The sequence below is a fragment of the Ambystoma mexicanum genome, chromosome 11, assembly GCF_040938575.1.
Source record: "Ambystoma mexicanum isolate Mex_15411 chromosome 11, UKY_AmexF1_1, whole genome shotgun sequence".
NCBI lineage: Eukaryota > Metazoa > Chordata > Amphibia > Caudata > Ambystomatidae > Ambystoma > Ambystoma mexicanum.
In genome coordinates this window covers 918327673-918346919 of record NC_090934.1, presented here as the reverse complement: position 1 = coordinate 918346919, position 19247 = coordinate 918327673, and the positions used below count along the sequence as shown (strand labels likewise).

General features: G+C 45.3%; 1 protein-coding gene across 2 annotated transcripts in view; it reads left to right on the top strand.

The window, feature by feature from the left end:
- AP2A2 (adaptor related protein complex 2 subunit alpha 2) overlaps nt 1-19247 on the top strand; it is a 1261084-nt gene that overhangs the window by 977389 nt on the left and 264448 nt on the right. For both annotated transcript variants that reach the window (XM_069624009.1, XM_069624008.1), the window contains exon 15: nt 7004-7167. In XM_069624009.1, coding sequence (XP_069480110.1) covers nt 7004-7167 — 164 coding nt within the window. The remainder of the gene's footprint in view (nt 1-7003; nt 7168-19247) is intronic.

The window sequence follows — 19247 nt, the reverse complement described above, 5'->3', positions numbered from 1 at the left end:
TTGGGAGGGACAGGTCATCATTGTCCTTGTCCTGGCACTTCTCCGTTGGTGTTTTCTGTGTGTTCTTCTGCACAAGAGTCCAGTTTGTATCCCTGGCAGTGAAGGTCATTTTTACCTTTTTGATGAATGGTACCCATGGGACACCCATGGGCAGGGTTAGACCCCTGTCCCCCCTAGTGTATGTTTATGGGCACATGTGTTGCCCACTGAAGTATGGACTGGTGACAGCTACATTCTGACTTGGCAGTGTCTCTGGGCATGCTTCATTTGTGGGATACCCAGGCCCTGCCATATGAATCAATGGATGCCTACAGGAAGGCAAGATGGCCACTGGTGGCCTCTTGATTTCCTTTGCTCCCCCCCTTGTTTCTCAAATTGCTGAAAGGCCCTGGCTCTGTTCCCTTCCCCTGTATGGCTGTTAGGTGGAAGGACCATATATGGCTCTGGGGCTGCCGCCTCCCAGACTGGCTGGTGCCTTACCAGGGACAGCTTGTTGTGGGTACACCCTTAGGGTGGAGCCTGCAAAATTGGAATGAGTAGTCAATATGCATTCTGTTTTGTGGGTGTCCGGTTTTGGTTGTGTGATGCAATGTCTGAGCCAGCACTAACTGACACTTGAATGAATGCATTCTAGTGCACTGAAAGGCTGGGGAGAAGCCCCCCAATCCACACCCTGTGTTGTGGTTATCTGGTTTCTGGTGAATTGCCTGAGAGCCTGATTGGGTGCTGCCTGCATGAATGCACTTGTGTGTGATTGGCTGGCAGAGCATGGCTCAAGCTGAGTGAATGCAGAGTGTTTTTCACACCCGCCTCCTTGTCAGAAGCTGAAACAAGAAATCTGAGGCAGAAGCTGAAGTCATCTTAGGCTTGCTTCCTGGCGTACAGCTGGAGGAAGAAGTCTTTGGCTGCAAATCTTCAAGTAATCTGAAAACTGCTGGGCTGACTCAAGGACTGAACCAGACAGGACCTGGATAGTTGACATCTTCCCGTAGCCACATAGGAACATCGTGCAACTGCTGCTCTTCACCGGAAGTGTCCTGGAAGCCAGTTGTGTGTGCCTGCCATCTGGAGAAGGGCTCTTTGTGGGTCCAGATGAGGAGATCCTTGACATCTTGAAGTCGAGACGCCATCTCTTTTGCCCAGAGTCAGGAGGAGTGTTAGTGACCGTTGGAAGCCAAGCCGTTGAGTATCGCCCGGAGGAGAGCGTACTGTGGCATAGTGCTGCCCGACACCCGGAGCTTCCAAAGTTCCAACCATCCGCAAAATCTTCAAGGGGCAACTCTGCCACGACATCTATCCACTTTTCCACGCCAGAGAAGATCCAGGGTCTCTGTCAGCAGCAGAGTGTCCTCCGGTGGGTTGCCTACCACCCAAATCCAAAGATGATGTCCTGAGGGTCCAGACTTAGTTAGGGTCCGTAGTCCAGTACAGTGGTCGTCCCCAGATCGCCAGGAGCCATCCTGATGTCCGTGCTGCGGCTTCAGCACCGAACAACCGAAAGGTGTTAAACCTTCTCTAGTAGGCTCGACGATTGCAACGCTCTTTACTTGGCTCAGCCGGCTGGTCTTATCCATCGGCTCTCCACTAACTCCCAGTCCACTAGTGGCACACATTATGCTGGGGTTAATATTAAACCTGTTAAGTGTTGAATGTAACCCCCCTAAAGCTATCGCCCCTCCCTTTCCGTTTGCCCCATGTTCTGAATTTACCATTTGTCAGATCACCTCCAGCATGAAGCCCACCTCGTGCCAGGGTGATGTTTGCCCTACCAGCCTGTCATCAACTAAAATTACAAACCCTCGATAAGGTGGCATACACTCAGTTTCAGCACTTCGATTAACAGGTAGAATATTGTTTTGTTTGACAGTCGGGTTTCTGAATGGGGCATGGTACGGAAACGGCCATGCTTGATCTCAAGGCTAATTTGTTGAATATCATTGAGCACGGGCATCCAGCATTGCTAATGCTTCTGGATTTGTCCTCTGCTTTCGACCTCGTCGACCATGCATTATTGGCAGATAGATTCTGTACCGTTGTTGGTGCTCCCCTAAGTCGTCTCAATGGATCTCTTCCTTTCTTGGTCCACGCAACACCAGAGTAAGTGTGGGTGAGGCCCTCTCTAACCCCAGCCCATTAATTGTGCTGTTTCGCAGGGGTCATCTTCCCCCCCCCTCCCAGTTCAATATCTATATTATCCCTTTCCTGAGACTCTTGGACGGCCTGGGTGTCCAGTACTAATATTGCCCATTTCACCCAGGTCATCGTCAAACTTACAGGTTCTTGCTACCAGGATTTGGATCTAAACTCCATCTACTCCGCAATCCATGTATGGATGGCTACTAACTCCTTGGCCTTGTATACCAAAAAGACAGGGACTTGAGTTTGGCGCTGGAGGCTACAATCAGAATTTCTATCATCGGAATACACGTTTTTTTCTCATTTTTGGCTCTATTATCCCTGCGGCAAAAAAGGTGAAGACCTTGGGTGTTACCCTTGATGCAGAGCTTACGATGAACCAGCAGGTTGCTCAGAGTCTTTCTTCTTGTGGACTGATCAATAAATTACTTTACAGTATTCAACCTTGCTTGACACACGAAAACGCAGCCATTCTTGCCACTGTGCTAATCAATTCTCGCCTTGATTACTTCAATAGCCTTCTAAGTGGCTGCTCTCAGCTCAGTGTGTCATCTATCCAGGTCTCCCAAAATGGAGCTGTCCGCGCCATTTAAGGCCTCTCAAGGCGAGCTCATGTGACTGCCTATAGGCGAGACCTTCATTGGCTCCCTGTGAAGTTTAGGATTACGCATAAATTGCTTACTTTGACCGATAAATGCTTTCTTAACTAGGCCCCTAAAAAACTTGCGCATCGTCTAAGGCACGATGTTCCAACTCGTACCCTTAGGTCTGAGAATCAACTCAGAATGGTACAGCTGAGATTCAAATCTGCCGAGGTCAGCGGTCGCAGCTTTGATGTCCAGGGTCCTATTGCCTGGAATGCTTTACCGTTCAGCCTCAGAACAATTCCAACAACTGTTGAATTTAGAAAAAGGCTTAAGACATATCTTTTCAACCTACCACCAGACTAATCTGCCCCATGCCTTTATTCTTCTGCCGCCTGTCTCTGATTCTGCCTGAATTGTCTGTTTGTCCCCTGTGTGTGCTCTGAGGCAAACGGGCATGTGGCATGGCCTACAAACATTTTAAATAAATAACTGTTACTGAACCTGGCTGCGTGTTTTGCCACTGCAACACCACATGGTTCCCACATCAGCCCGGTTTTGCGTCGTTTCCACTGGCTTCCGATGAAACCGTGCATAGCTTTTAAATCCCTAGGTCTTGTTCACCAGCCTACTATCAGGTTGGGCCTGATTTCCTTCAGAATAAGTTCCAGCCTTATATTCCCCACCGGACTGTCCGCTCTGGTAGTGACCGCCTGGTTCTAGTTCCCAAGTTCTGCCTTCAGAAAGTTGGTGGCCGGGCCCTCTCCGTAGCGGCTGGTAAACTTTGAAATAGTCTTCCATTGGAACTTAAACAGACTGAAACCCATTTGGACTTCCGTCGTTACTTAAAACCGCTCATTTTGGTTAAAATGTTGATGGCTGCGGTCCTGTTGTGTTTTTTGCTCGTGCCAAGATGCCTCTGGGTGAACGTGCGCGCTATAAATGTACCTAACATAACACAGTATTGCATTAATTTACACTAAGGAAAGCATTCTGACGATGTTCTAATTACCTGCCTTTATACAGTAATGTTTTGTGAGTTAACCCTTGCCTAATGATGTAAATGCTTTTTAATACCCGTCAGCAGTTGGTGCATTACAGTTGAATTTAAAGGTAACAGTGGTACCACATAGAACTGTATGTATGTATGTATATATCTATATATATATCTATATATATATATATATATATATATATATATATAATCTTCATTTATGTTAACTGTTTAGATTTCTAGTAAAAAGTGAGTCTTATTTATTTGTGAACATCTACCTGACTTTTATCATTTAATAAAAGGACTGTGTTTTCACCCAACATAATTGTGGGGACATTCCATTGTGGGGAGCCTGGGTATTCACTGTACCTAAGAACCAGCCTGCATCACCTCCTTTCAGTCTCAGCCTTGGTTGCTCGCCCATAGCTCCCATTGGGGAACATTGGCTGGGGTGCTATGTGCCTCTATCCCAACTATATAGTGAGCAGAAGTATAAATAAGCCCCTCCAGTATTTACAGCCCACATGTGCAGGCTCAACAAACAACCCATCTCCTGTTTGTTCAATGTGTGGCCTTCCCCAGCACATAACTTCAACAGCCTTGTGGTTCTAGCACACTGGCAATCTCAAGGTTTCCTGGACAGGAGGACGATGCAACACCTTATTCACCTTAAAGCAATATTACCGCTACTAGTGCAGAGGAACCCAGTACCCTGTTGAATTGTTTGAGTAGCATTACTACCCACCTCAAGGATAGTAGGATTGGGGGAGGTTGCCCCCCACCCCTGTTACTTTTACACTTAAACAGTGTAGCCCAGCCAGGCTGGTGACAGTGATACCGCTTTTAACATTTTTAGGCCAAACCTGTGCACCTAACCTGTATTTTATGACATAGTAGCAATTTGTCAGTTATGGTCAAAATAGCTAACCTTGTTGTTAATCCTGTCTTAATGGGTCGCTGACCTTATAACTCTTCCTCCCATGCGAGGTTGGAAATGGCCATATATGGTCATGCATTTTCGTGGACTTGATGGGGCGTTGCAGAAACCCCAATAAACATAACAAACCAAAGTGATGTCACAAGTACATACAAACTGGCTACCTAGGATTTGATAGCCAGTCATGTTGCTTTTACAAGAAAAGCCCAATTTCTGAGCAAACACACAAGTTGTGCAGAGGGACAGCCGCTGACTACGTAAAAGTCACAGAGGTTGGCACTGCTTTAGAAGAATAAACCTATTTTGCTCACAAATATGGCAAATTAAAACCAATTCATGGATGCCTCTCCCATATTATAGTAAATCCAATTGGTTAAAGTCCCCAAGACTCTTTCCCCCCCAAACACAATGACAAACCAAAAACTCAAGACAAGTCTTATGAACCCATCACCAAAACCTAAACATGAACATCAATTCACAAGTGAAGAAAAGGCATCATCGGTCCGCATTAGTCTGATACTTGGATATAGTGCGGATGGCGGTGGGAGTAACTGTTCCTTTTCTCCCGTAATCATATAGTACAGTGACCTTTCAGAACATATGACCACATAATGCAGGAAAATAGTTTCAAACAGATTTGTTTAGGTCCTAGGTGGGCTGGGGCATCCCAATCCAGGTTTCTGTATGTAAGGAGGGGACATGGAGCAAACTGTTCAGTTTATCACTAGAATCCAAAACACAGAGGCCACATGAGTTCACTGGAAGCTGCTACTGTGATAACCTTTGTCAAGGCCCTTACTGGAGCTGACATCCTTTGTCCTTCTTCACTGCTGCCTGCAGACCCTTTCCTTTGTCTCCAAGAAAACTTTCAGCTGCTGCATTGTTGTTGTCCTTCCATGTTGTGGGAGTTAAAGCAGAGGTCCATTCATGCCCATCTCAAGTCCAGCTCCTGGTTGTATCTGGAACCGTGAGGTCTGAAGCAAAACTAGAACTGACATTTTGAACTGACATTTTGCCAGACCGAAAGCCAACACTGAAACTTGACTGAACACACAACTCTGTGCCCCACTACAGTAACCAGAGACACAGAAAGTTGTCCTAACCTCCTATGCCAGGGGTCTGCAACCTTTGGCTCTCCAGATGTTTTGGACTGCAACTCCCATCATCCCTAGCCAGCATATTCGATGGCAAAGGATCATGGGAAATGCATCCCAAACATGTGCAGAGCCAAAGGTTGCAGGCTTACCGGCGTTATCAATCCGCTGGGTCTGGTTTTTGGGGTCTGGTTTTCACCTCTTTTGTTGCCTTCCTGGACCCCATAATACCCAACATGGTGTAAAATAATTTTGACACCACTCTTGCTTTACAGTTGGTGGAATATGGGTACAGGAGTCTCGTGTCGGGTCCCCAAAACTCCCAGTATACGTGGCTGCCTTCTTCTCTTAAGGAAGACCTGTATGTACCATTTTTAAGAAATGTCACTACATCTGGACTTTACTGTTGCATTGAGACCATTTAACACTCTAGGGGAACTTGTTAAAACTTTAGTGTGTGATAGGTGTCCAATGTTGACACTAATGTTGTGTTTTGTGTGTGTATACAGAGTTATTATTACTTACCTTGTAGTTGCTGAATTTAATTCACCTAGGTTTTTAGTAATAAGTATATTTCGCATACATGCCGGTTTGGACAATCTGTTATTTGTCAACCATTGTGTAGATCATCTGTACCATACCAGTCTCCTTCCTGCCTTGGTTTAAACCTAGCTGCTCAGTCATATTACCAGAGAGAAGATTTGCCTAATTTGTTGCAAGTTCTTCAGGTCCACTAAACATAGCCTCTCAGAACCCTATCCCAGTAGTGATTCTGAAAAACTCTAGTAACACCAATGTTCATATATGGACCTTGAACCTATGATGTGACATTTTTGCAGCAGGTGAGTAACTATTTTACAGTGTACACATTGAGATATTCAATAATCATAAATACCTTATTATTGTTGGCTGGTATTTGCTGCAAATCTCCAATTTTAATATTGTCTGAAGGCAGTTGAGGCTGAAGGAACGTTAAATACATACATATTTCGTCAAAAAACATTTAACGCCACAGCCCCAAAAAGCATGTGGCATTGTGCCTGTATGTTTAATCAAGGCATAGCTTAATGGTGCCCAGTACAGACCAGGCATATTTAATGGTGATCCATGTGTTGTAGTGCTATACCTTAGAAGGAGCCTGTAGGCTTTCATTTCCAAGGAGCACCAGTGACATTCTGATGCTTGCGATGTACTTGCTGCCATAGCTTTTATGGACTTGATTGTATGAATTTGAAAATATCCCCTTCTGTCTTTGCAGTCGACACCTTCTCCGTCTGCAGATCTGCTGGGCCTTGGTGCAGCTCCCTCCACAAACTCTGTCCCTCTGCCTGCCTCCAGTGGCAGCCTACTTGTGGATGTGTTCTCGGACGCTGCATCAGCAGTGGCACCCCTTGCTGCTGGCTCTGAAGAGAACTTTGCAAGGTATTTCCAAAGAGGTGGCAATTCATAATTCACCTTATGGTCATGTTTTTAAAAGTGCCTTATGAAAACTGTTTCTAATGCGCACTATTCATTTAAAAAGGCATCTGACCAATTTGGGACATTCTTTTTTTTGTTCAGGTATACCAAATGCATCCTGAAACTTGTCCATCCTTTTCATGCCGAGATACCAAAATGGCCATTGGCTGGATACACAGAAATCTGCTAGCCTGTCAAAATCTTTCCACATTGAAAAACCATAAAGCTGCAGTGCTGTCTAAAAATGTTTACCAACAAGAACTTACATTTATTTGCAAGACAAGATCCTAAATGCTGGTAATTTTGCCCAATCAGGAAAACTCAGATCATTAGCAACTTATGTTGTCTATCCCGATCATTAGTTCAAGCACTTTGATTGTGCCCTTATGATATTGGAGAGTATGCAAGAGTTCATGCCTCAAGGCCAGTTTGGCTCCCCATTTGAAAATTGGTACCGAACGGCATTATGCACTTTTGGAAACGGGAGAAAGTGATGGGGTCTACTGCAGCATTTTAGAGTGCTTAGCTTATTTGACGATTCCCCACCTGTGTCCTTATATTGTTAGTAGACGGTAGGGGCCGGGTTCTCAAGGCATACCTCCTCATGGTGGGGATTTTGAGAATGATGGTAAGACTTTAGTATTTTTGCTAGAGTCCTAAACAAGTCAATGGACGCAATAAGCCGATATTGTGGCTGCCTTACTCATTTCAGTAGATGTATTTTCTCACTGCTTTGCCTTAAAGGAGCGTGGATGATTGCTAATCAAATAAATAAGTACTTGTTGATACCGTTCATGTTGATAGGGTTCAAACTAATATGCATGCTTTAAGTGGCATAGCTCCTTCTGAATTTATGTCTCCAATGTAAAATTATTTTTTATAAAGTAAAGCAGGGGTGATGGGGAAACAAAAACGTGAAGAAAATGGGTCAGTTAACAAAAATCGTAAAAAGAATTGTAGGAATTCTTTTCGGACTAACATCTCGGTGGGTTCTGTTAGGCAAGAATTGATGTGGTAACCCTGTGGGAGACTACACAACCCTTGTCCTCTTGGTATTAGGTAGCCCACCTTTTTGGTATAGGCTTGTACTACACAACTTGGTAGTGTGACTGAGCAGCCAGTCTTCTCTCAAGAGGGGCAAATGTGAGCTGTAGCAATGAAATCCACAAATACAAATAGCCAAGTAACACTTATACTCAAGGTTTTTGTTATAAATAATTATTTATTTAACATCAGTTTTTAAATAAGCATTCTTTAAAAAAGGCAATTTATGTAACAATCATATCTACTTTAAAATACTTTCCCAGATTCAACACAAAGCTAGTAGATACTCTTTAGAGATGCTTCTTACACACTTCCTGCACCCTGAGGTGCCTTCACTAACTAGGACAGTAATGGCATTTATATATCTGTGGTACACCTTGTAGATTCCGAGGTTTATAGAAAGGAAAGGTTAAAGGAAAAAGGTTAAGCAGGTTCTCAGAGCATGGGAGCACTTTAAATCTTCAAAATCTTCCAATGAATCTAAATAAAAACCTTTCCCAGCAATAATATTTAAAACCCAAGTTATTACCTATGCTGGACAGTACATATCAAAGTCAAATGGACTGGAAGAGACTGCAGGGAGCCCAGACAGCCAAAGTCAATTGGAGCATAGTTTATGGAGCTGGGGCACTTTTTAGATAGCAAAGTATTGCACAAAGTTAGAAAATGTGTTGTGGGGTCACAAGCTGTTACACTTGTGAAGGGTAGAGCTGAAATTAACCTTAGCAAAGCAGCTACTGCAAGTCTCAACTGAGAAGAGCAAAGCTACAGACAATGCGGTTAGTACCCCAAGTCAGAACAGTACCTTAGGTTAGAAGAAGAGTGGTTCCACCTGGCTTCTGTCTGGTTGCAGTGATGCAGATCCTTTGTTCCTGGGTCTCAGTCGTGGGGACAAGGGGGAGGACGTCTGGAGGACTCCTGCACAGCAATTCAGAGGTCGGCGGCAGCTACAGGCTTTTTTTCAGGTCAGCGGCACTTCGCGGTTTCAGCGCGTGGTAAACAGCACCATCTCGGATCTTGGATACTGGTTGGGCTTCCTTCACTCCTTGAGTCCTGCACTCTGGTGAGGGGACTTGAGCTCTGCTCGTCCTACTTCTAGAGGGTCCTGGGGAGACTCCTGGAGCTTCTGGCCGGATCACAGATGTTGCACTCGACTACAGATTGTTTGACCTGTGGCACTCGGTTCCTGCAGCAGCAAAGAAGTACAGCCAGTTGGGGAAGGTGATCCAGTGGAGTTCGTCTTGGGGTTAGTTGGTCCCACTAACCTAAGGGAAGAAGTCCCTTTTGTAGCTTCTCTTGTTGATTAGAAAAAGTAGTTCCAGTACAGCAGCATGCCTTCACCAGGCAATTCAAAGATCCAGGAGAATGCAGCACGCTTCGTTCACGGTTTCTTCGTCGGGTTGTTCTTCACAGTGGTCGACTCTGTCTTGAGTCCCAAAACCATCCCCTTTTAAGCAGGTTCTCCCATTCATGCAAAGCCTAGCTGTCCCTCAAACAGCAGGGTGGCTAATCAGGACTTGGTGCATTCAGGCATTCCTAAAGACAAAGGACAAGGGAGTTTTGGGAACCTTCCTCACTTCCTACACTTTCAGACATGCTGGAGCCAGAGGCGGGTTTCAGTATTAAGCCTGCCAAAGGCAAAACAAACAAAGGGCTCAAACCTGGCTTGGCGAGCAGAGTAAAACTCAAGAAAGTCCACACACACACACAAAATGGCAAAAAAAAAAAGACCGGGGCCATTTTGACAAAATGGTCGCCCATGGGTGCTATACTGCAGCTGAGAATTCAGCCTGCAGTAGAAAAGCACAATGATAGGAACATTAAACCACTGCCACTAGCCATTTAAAGTAGTGATGGTAACATAAACATTTTTACATGAGTAAGTAGGAAAGGGGGCTACCAGTAACACTCCAGCACTCTACATTGGATGGGGTGTGCTAGACCTACAAAGAGAAAGGGTAAGTAAAGTCAATTTCACTTTACTGTTCTTGGGAACAGTATTTTACAGAAGAAAATGTATTTAAGCCTTATGAGAAATATAAAGGATTGCTCTGTGACATTGGACTGAAAATGTTGTGTGTCACCATACAAAAAGTAGATGCATATGAGGTTTGTCAGACTCCAAAAACAAAGGAAATGCATAACCCAAATCAGGTCAAAACACATGAGAGAGTGCGAAAAAGGGCTCATTCACTCCAGGGTTAAAATTTAAAAAGTCCTAAAGTCCAGCAAAAGAGCTGGGGATCTCTAGGTTTGAAGGGAATTTGCACAGAAATGAGAATTCTCCCTAACAACCGTCCTGCCCAGACTAAGGGACAGGATGATTGAATCCACTCCTGGATGAATCTCCTAATCCAGTCGGTCATACTTTCTGGAGAGACCATCAGCATTTTTTTGATTACACCCTGGCCTGTGTTCTATGGTGAAATCAACCCTTGGAGGCTGATTGACCACCTTAACAATTTTAGATTCTCCCCTTCATCTGCATTAACCCTTTCAAGGGTTGGTGGTATGTCTGAATAATGAAAGTAGAACCAGACAAGTATGGCCTAAACTACTTCAGAGACCACACAATGTCACAACACTCACGTTCAATAGTTTCCCACCTTGTCCCACGGTCCTTCAGTTTCCTGCTGATGAAGCAGATGGGGTGTTCCCTGCCTTTGTCACCTAGTTGACTAAAAACTGCACCTATCCTTGTGTTAGAAGCATCTGTCTGTACAATGAAGGATTGGGTGTAATCAGGATCTCTCAAGAATGGTGCTTGACAAAGGGCTTTCTTTAGTCCTCCAAAAGCCTCAGTGCACTCCTGATTCCACCTGACCTTCTTGGGTAATTTGGTTGAGGAGATCACATTCTAGGGAGAAGCTATGGTCCCATAGTTCTCTATGAAGTTCCTGTAGTACCCAGTGAGACCTAGGAAGGCTCTCACTTGGGTCTGAGAAGAAGGGGTGGCCCAGTCTTGTACACCTCGTACCTTGCTAGGCAATGGCCTTATTTCACCTGCTCCTACCTCGTTTACAAGGTAGACCACTTTACTCTGAACAATTTGACATTTACTAGCCTTTATGGTCCGTCAGATGAGCCTGTTCCAGAGCCTGCAAAGCATATCCTAGGTGGTGAAGATGCTCTTCCCAAGTGTGGCTGAACACTGCAATGTCATCCAAGTATGCCATGCAGAAGTCATGTGACCCATTCAGAACTTGATTCACCATCCTCCCAAATGTAGCAGGTGCATTTTTGAGTCCAAAAGGCATACACTTAAACTGGTAGAGGCCTCCTGGAGTGGAAAATGCAGTTTTCGCCTTGGCATGGTCTGTCAGAGCTATTTGCCAATAGCCTAAGTTCAGGTCAAATGTACTGAGGAACTTGGCTGAACCAGGTTTGTCCACCAGCTCATCTGTCCTGGGTAAAGGATGGGCATCAGTCGTGGTGACTGCATTAAGAGCTCTATTGTCCACACAGAATCTCAACTCTTTTGTTCCTGCTTTTGGCAATCGTACACCTGGACTAGCCCATGGACTTGTAGATGGCTCAATAACCCCAGGATCAAGCATCTTCTTGAGCTCTTCCTTTATGTGGGATCTTACATGATCTGAAATTCTGTAACCTCTGCTTTTGACAGGGAGACTGTCACCATTGAGAATATCGTGCTGGCCCCAAGGGGTCAAGCCTGGTGTCAGTGAGAACAGGGAGGCAAACTGATTCGAAAGAGCCTTGCACTCCTCCTGTTGTTGCAGAGTCAAATCTGAAGAGAGTGTTACTCCTTCAATTGTCTCATCTCAGGGTTGTTCCCTGAGGACATAAGGGTTAGGTTCACTCTCCGCCTCCTCTTGATCAGAGGCTAGAAGCAAAGCTCCTTGTTCTGGTCTGAAAACATAAGCCTTCAGATGTTAGTGTGACTGACCCTGGGGACCTACTTCGGATTGCTCAAGTACAAAATCATTGGCCTCTCCAAGTTTACCCACAATCTTGAAGGGTCCAATCCATTTGCCCTGTAAGGCACTCTGCCTTGTAGGTACCATAACCAAAACAAGCTGGTCTGGAGTAAACTCCACCATGTTGGCCTTCTGGTCATGCCAGTATTTGACCAGAGCCTAAACTGCTTTCATGTTATCTGAAGCTTCTGTCATCATGAGTGCCATCCTCTTCCTGAGGCCGAGCACATAGTCTGTGACACTCACTGGCTGTAGGGAAGGAGCACTCTCCAACCCTTCCCTGATCAGGGCCATGGGCCTCAGTGGATGACAATAGAGAAGTTCAAAGGGGCTGAACCCAACCCTTGCTTGAGGGACTTCCCTATAAGCAAAGAAAAGTAATGGCAGTAGAAGGTCCCACTTTCTTCTAAGGGATTCTTCTAAAGCACCTATCATGCTCTTTTTAGTTCTGTTAAACCTCTCCCCCAGCCCATTGGTTTGGGGATGGTAGGATGTTGAGTACTTTTAGGTCACTCCATAGTTCTTCCACATGGTCTGCATGTAGTAGGACATAAAATTAGATCCCCCATAAGAGATAGCAGGGAGGGCCTTAGCCACTGCCTCAGCAGTAACAGCTCTCATAGGTATGGTTTCAGGATACCTGGTAGCATGGTCTACCACAACCAATATAAATTGGTTGCCTGAAGAAGTTCGGACCAACAATGTCACTCCCCACCCTCTCAAAAGGGACTTCCACCATAGTGAGGGGCACTAAAGGTGCCACATTCTTGGACCCACTCTTGCCAGATAACTGACAAGTGTGGCAGCTCTTACATTTCTCTACATCAGCCCCCATCCTTGGCCAGTAGAAGTACAGAGATACCCTCTCTTTGGTCCTCTTGAAACTCAAGTGGCCAGCCAGAGGGATCTCATGTGCTAACTGTAAGAACTTCTGTCTCATCTCCTGGGGCACTACCAGTCTCCTGTAGTACCCTGGGGTAGACTCAGTAGGTTCACTGTAGAGGAGGCCTTCTTCCTAGTAAAGCCTATGCTTCCATGACTCTTGCCCTTCCAGCTGTGAAGCTGTTTGCTGGCGCAGACCTTCTAGAGAGAGACACTCTCTTTGTCCTCTGCTGAAATCTGCCCAGAGGGTCCACCTTCTGCAAGTAAAGTCTGTAGCTCAGGATGATCTCTTGGATCCAGATTTTCAACACAGGGAAGGTTTTTGTTCTAGCTCTGTGTCACCAGTAGCTATCTCTACAGAGGTTGGTTGGTCCTCCCACTCAGCCTCAGCTGGGGAAGGGGTCTCCAGGGTGACGTGGCATGGTCCTATGATGGATGTCCTTGTCCTGTGGACAGGTTTATGTTTGAGACCTTTCTTTCTCCCAGAGACCTTGGATTTCTTCTTTGTCTCTTTCTTTTTCTTGGCAATAGAAGGGTAGCCTTCCTGTGGACTGGAGGTATTGGAATCTCCTCAACCTCAAACTGAGAGTGTCTCAAGGTTGCTGCTCTGGCCAATCTTGTTTGCTCCAGGTTCCTTTTGCTGGGAGGTCTGCGGGTACTTGATATAACTCTAAGAGTTTTCAAATAATTTCCCAACAGGCCTCTCCCTGGCACTTCATTCTGTACACTAACAGGAATTCTAACCGTCATATTGCACTGGATGAGAGCTGGCAAGATAGGAACAATTTGGATAGGGCCTCCTGAAAGTTTAGTGGGACGTTTGGGTGCCTTAGCTACATTCTCAGGTTTGAAAATACTTTCATCTATCACTGTAATGCTTGCCCTAGTGTCTCTGATGGCAGGGGTATCCGGACCATTTACAAGAACACTGTCCTTATAATATTCTTTTGTGTTATCTGGTATGGAGTTGTACACCTCCACATTCTGTTGTTCCCACAGACCCAGGGACACTAAAGAAACACTGGCCATGTGTGCTTCTCCCTCGGGGATGAAGGCTAAGGAGGCAGTGTGGACCCCTGAAGGTGTACCCTTACATCTGTGATTCCCTTTCACATGATCTACAGACCCACATACAAAACATTTCCCAAATGTTCTCTGGAATGGGGGTTTCTGTTGACAAGAGGTTTCACTAGACCTACCAGGTTTCCCATAGAATGTACCTTTGCTATGTTTGTAGCCCGCTTTTGTATGGTTGAAATTAGAATTCTTTTCCCTCTTTCTTGTGCTGCTTCCCCTCTTCCTTTTTGTGAGTTGCCCCATTGTCCTTGTGGCCCCGTTGGCTACCCACAAGTCAGCAGCCTGTGCTAACTTTTTGGGATCAATCTCTTTTGAGTCAGCCAAGTGCTGTCTCGGCTCAGGAGAGCAGGCATTAAAAATAGATTCTAACAAAACAGGATTCCTCATTCCTTCAAAGGAGTTCACCCTGTAACCCTTAACCCAACCATCTAAGTGTTCCAAACACTCAAATGCCCAGGTAGCCCAAGGGGTACCATCAGTCATTTTGAGGATCCTAAACCTCTTAAGGTTCTGGGATGGGGTTTTCCCATATCTGGCTATTAATGCCAGTTTTACTGATTCATAATCCTTTCTCTCAATGGCACACAACTCCATTACAGCGTCACAGCATCACAGCCATACAGGGGGAGCCTAGATATGAGCCATAGAACAAAATCATTCCCACTGATTCCTTGAAGACCATAGGTGTATTCAAACATACCCAGCCAATCCAACACATCAAGTTTAGGTTCATACATACTCACTGCTTCTTGGGGCAGGCCTCTTGGGACTAGCGGACCTAGAGGACCCTGAAAGGGAAGCAGAATCAAGGGACATTCTTCTCGTATCCATTTCATGTTGCATCTCTCTCTCTTAGTTTCACCTCTTGATGTTTAGCTTCAGCTTCGGCATTTAGTTTCTTGAACTCCAACTCTAAGCTCAGTGTTTTAAGAGAAACATATTCTGGGCTGAACTGTGGACCTTGTGGGGGTCCCAAAGGAAAATGGGTGAGGCTTAGGGACAGGCTGTGGCAAAGGAGGTCTCTCTCCTACTGAGACTCTTCTTCCTCCTTTGACGCCTCTTGCAGATTAGAGCTTGACTCTAAACTGACATCACTATGTTCAACATTACTTGGGTGAGTATTTGTTACAGGCCTACTACCCAAACTTTGGTGATTAAACAACCTTGTAATCAATTCACATTTTCTTCCTTTTTTTTCCTTCGAGAGTTAGATCCCTGGTTTAACACGTGTCTTTTATCTTTCAGTTGATCTACTGTCAGGACAATCAGGGCTGCCTCATTAAAGTTATCCATATTTGGCTTGTTACAATTACTTCACTTTTTGATGGAGCTGAGCTTTGCGGCTGGTTTAGTAGGGCACAAGTACAGCAAATACTCATTGTAACCGCTCTGTTTATCCCACCACCTGCCACCAGTGTTAGGCAAGAATTGATGTAGTAACCCTGTGGGAGACTACACAACCCTTCTCCTCTTGGTATTAGATAACCCACCTTTTGGTATAGGCCTGTAATCCACAAGTTGATGGTGTGACTGAGCAGCCTGGCTTATCTCAAGATGGGTAATTATGAGCTGTAGAGCTGTAGCAATGAAATCCACAAATACAAGTAGCCAATTAACACTTATACTCACGTTTTTTGTTATAAATAATTATTTATATATTTAACATCAGTTTTTAAATAAGCATTCTTTAAAACTGGCAATTTATGTAACAATCAAATATACTTTAAAATACTTTTCCAGAATCAACACAAAGCTAGTTGAGACTCTATAGAGATGCTTCTTACACACTTCCTACACCCTGAGGTGACTTCACTAACTAGGACAGTAATGGCATTTACATATCACTAGTACACTTTGTAGATTCTGAGGTTTGTAGAAAGGAACGATTAAAGGAAGGAAAAAAGTTAAACAGGTTCTCAGCGCACGTGTGCACTTTAAATCTTCCAAAGAAGTCTAGCTAAAAACCTTTCCCAGCAATAATAGTTAAAAAACAAGTTATCACCTATGAGGGACAGTAAGTATCAAAGTCAAATGGACTAGAAGAGTCTGCAGGGAGCTAGGACAGCCAAAGTCAATTTGAGCATAGTCTATGGAGCGGAGGCACTTCTTAGATAGCAAAGTCTTGCACAAAGTTAGTGAGTTTGTTGAAGAAAAATCACTGTAGGGTCCTGAGCTGTTACACTTGTACTTGTGAAGGGTATAGCTGAAATCAACTCTAGCAAAGCAGCTACTGCAAGTCTCAACTGAGAAGAGCAAAGCTACAGACAATGAGGTAAGTACCCCAAGTCAGAACAGTAACTTAGGTTAGAAGATTGGTCCAGCTGGCTTCTGTCTGGTTGCAGTGATGCAGATCCTGTGTTCCTGGGCCTCAGTCATCGGGACAAGAGGGAAGACGTCTGGAGGACTCTACACAGCAATTCTGAGGTCGGCGGCAGCTACGGGCTCTTTTCAGGTCAGTGGCACTACAGTGCCAGCGCGCGGTAAACAGCACCACTGCGGATCTTGGGCACAGGTTGGGCCTCCTTCACTCCTGGAGTTCTGCACTCTGGTGAGGGGACTCGAACTCTAGTCGTTCTGCTTCTGGAGGGTCCTGGGGAGACTCCTAGAGCCTCTGGCCGGATCAGCCGTGCACTCGACTACAGATTTTTTGACCCATGGCGCTCGGTTCCTGCAGAGAAGTACAGCCAGTTGTGGAAGGTGGTCCAGTGGAGTTACCCAAGGGAAGAAGTCATCCCTTCCGGAGCTTCTCTTGTCGATTAGAAAAAGGAGTTTAAGCACAGTAGCAGGGCTTCACCTGGCAATTCAAAGGTCCATAAGGATGCAGCAAGGTTTCTTCGTCGGGTTGTTTTCCCAAGTGATCGACTCTGTCTTCAGTCCCAAAACCATTGACTTTCAAGCAGGTTTCTCCCATTCATGCACAGGCTGGCTGTCGCTCAAGCAGCATGGTGGCTGTCCTGAAAGGACAACCAGCCAGCCAATCAGGACTGGGTGCATTCAGGCATTCCTAAAGACAAAAGACAGGGGAGTTTCGGGAACCTCCCTCACTTCCTGCTCGTCCAGACACACTGGAGCCAGAGGCGTGTTTCAGTACTGAATCCCACCAAGACAAAATGAACTAAGGGCTCAAACCTGGCTTGGCGTGCAGAGTAAAATACAAGAAAGACCTTACAAACAGAAAATGGGGAAAAAAGACGACCAAGGCCTTTTGACAAAATGGTCACCAGTGGGTGCTATACTGCAGCTGAGGATTCAGCCTACGGTAGAAAAGCACAACGGTAGGAAAATTAAACCTCTGCCACCAGCCATTTAAAGTAGTTTTGTTTATTTATTTCTATAGCGCACTTAACCCTCAGGTATCTAAGTGCATTTTAGCTTGGGTACAGAGTTACAAATACAAGTCATCTCACAGTTGAATTAAACATATATACACAATTTACAAAATAAAGCCAATATAGATACGTCATCTCGCAGTAGAGTTAAGAATACATGCAAAATGTACAATTGCAGCAGGATATAAAGCAGCTGGCTTGTGTTACAATGCAAGTCTAGGGTTCAGGTGACAAGCATAGGTACAGTGAAACCAGTCATAGTATACAATTTCAGTAGCAGTCTTGCTGGGAAAAGAGCCATGTTTTTACCCTAGATTTAAAGGTCCAGAAAGAGGGTCCGGCTCTGATGGCAGTGGGGAGGGAGTTCCAGCACTTGGTTGCTAACACTGGGAAGCTTGAGCCCCCTGCCGTTTTTAGATTATACTTGGGTAAATTGAGGCAGTGTAGGTAGGATGCCTCACATTCCCCAGATTCAACCTCAAAACCGCAGGAGGAGCAAGCTTCCCTGTTCAAGCAGCCAACCTCTGGAACTTGCTACCCTCTTCCATCAGACTAGAACCATCCTTCAATGCCTTCAAAACCAGCGTCAAACTCTGGTTCACTGATAAGCCCACAAATCACTGAGTCTAAATTATCCTGCATCACAGTGATCCTGCATCACAGCCCATTGTCTGTTTGATGTCCCGTTGCTCCTCATTTTACCTGTACCTGCCTAAATGGTCAGACTAACATTTAACCTAAGTCGACCTTCTCATTATTATTGTGTATATTTGCACTTATTTTGAAGGTCTGACCAATATGTAAATTGTAACCTAGGTCGACCTTTCCGCCATTACTGTGCTTATCCTATATGTAAATGTTTATGTACCTATGTTTTCTGCTTGTAACATGCTAAGTTTTCCAGCGCCCAGTTACCTCAGGGTTAGGTGCGCGATACAAATACAAAAAATAATGGGTCTGATAGAGGAATGTCTTGAGAATTTGTCAGTCGGGTATTGGGGGGCTATATTAGCCAAGCATTTGAGTAATGACGAGTGTGTGTAGTTTAATTCTGTCCTGTATTGGAAGCCAGAGTGAGTCTCGTCTGAAGGACTAGATGTGACAGGAGCGTGGTATGGTCAAAGCACAGCGAAGGGCGTTGTTCTGGACAACTTGTAATCTATTCAGGTTATGCTCAGTGGAGCCTAGAAATAGGGATTCGAAGGGATTGTGTCCTCCGACGTATTCCTTATCTATGATATTTGTATCTCCAGCTTGCTGGCCTCGGAAACATTTTTCCCCAGTAGAGGGCGCTGTGCGTCGACGTCCGTCGAGTAGGTGTTCCTCGACAGCCACCGTATCGACGCCGACGTCATCATGCCTATAAATGGCCACGCGCAGCGTCCGTTGCTCAGTTCCGTTTTTCCGCGCTTCGTGTGCCTCGGAATACCGTTGCTCAGTTCGTCAGTCGAAATATATTCATATTTCCTCGAAAACACCGACTCGTACTCGATGGCTTCCTCCTCCGACCCGACGACTCCTCGGTCCGGTTTCAAAAAATGCCGAGACTGTGGGCAGAAAATGTCGTTGACGGATCCTCACAGGATCCCTTTGTGGTGTCTGGGAATCGAACACCAGTGTTCGGAGTGTGAGGAATGCCTATCCATGACGGCGAAAGCCTTGAAGGAGCGTAAGGGGAAGCTCGAGAGAGGTAAGTCAGTTTTAACTTCCTCGAAAGTTTCCGCGATAGAGTCGAGACATTCGTCTCCTCACCATCGAAAGCATTCTCGGTCTA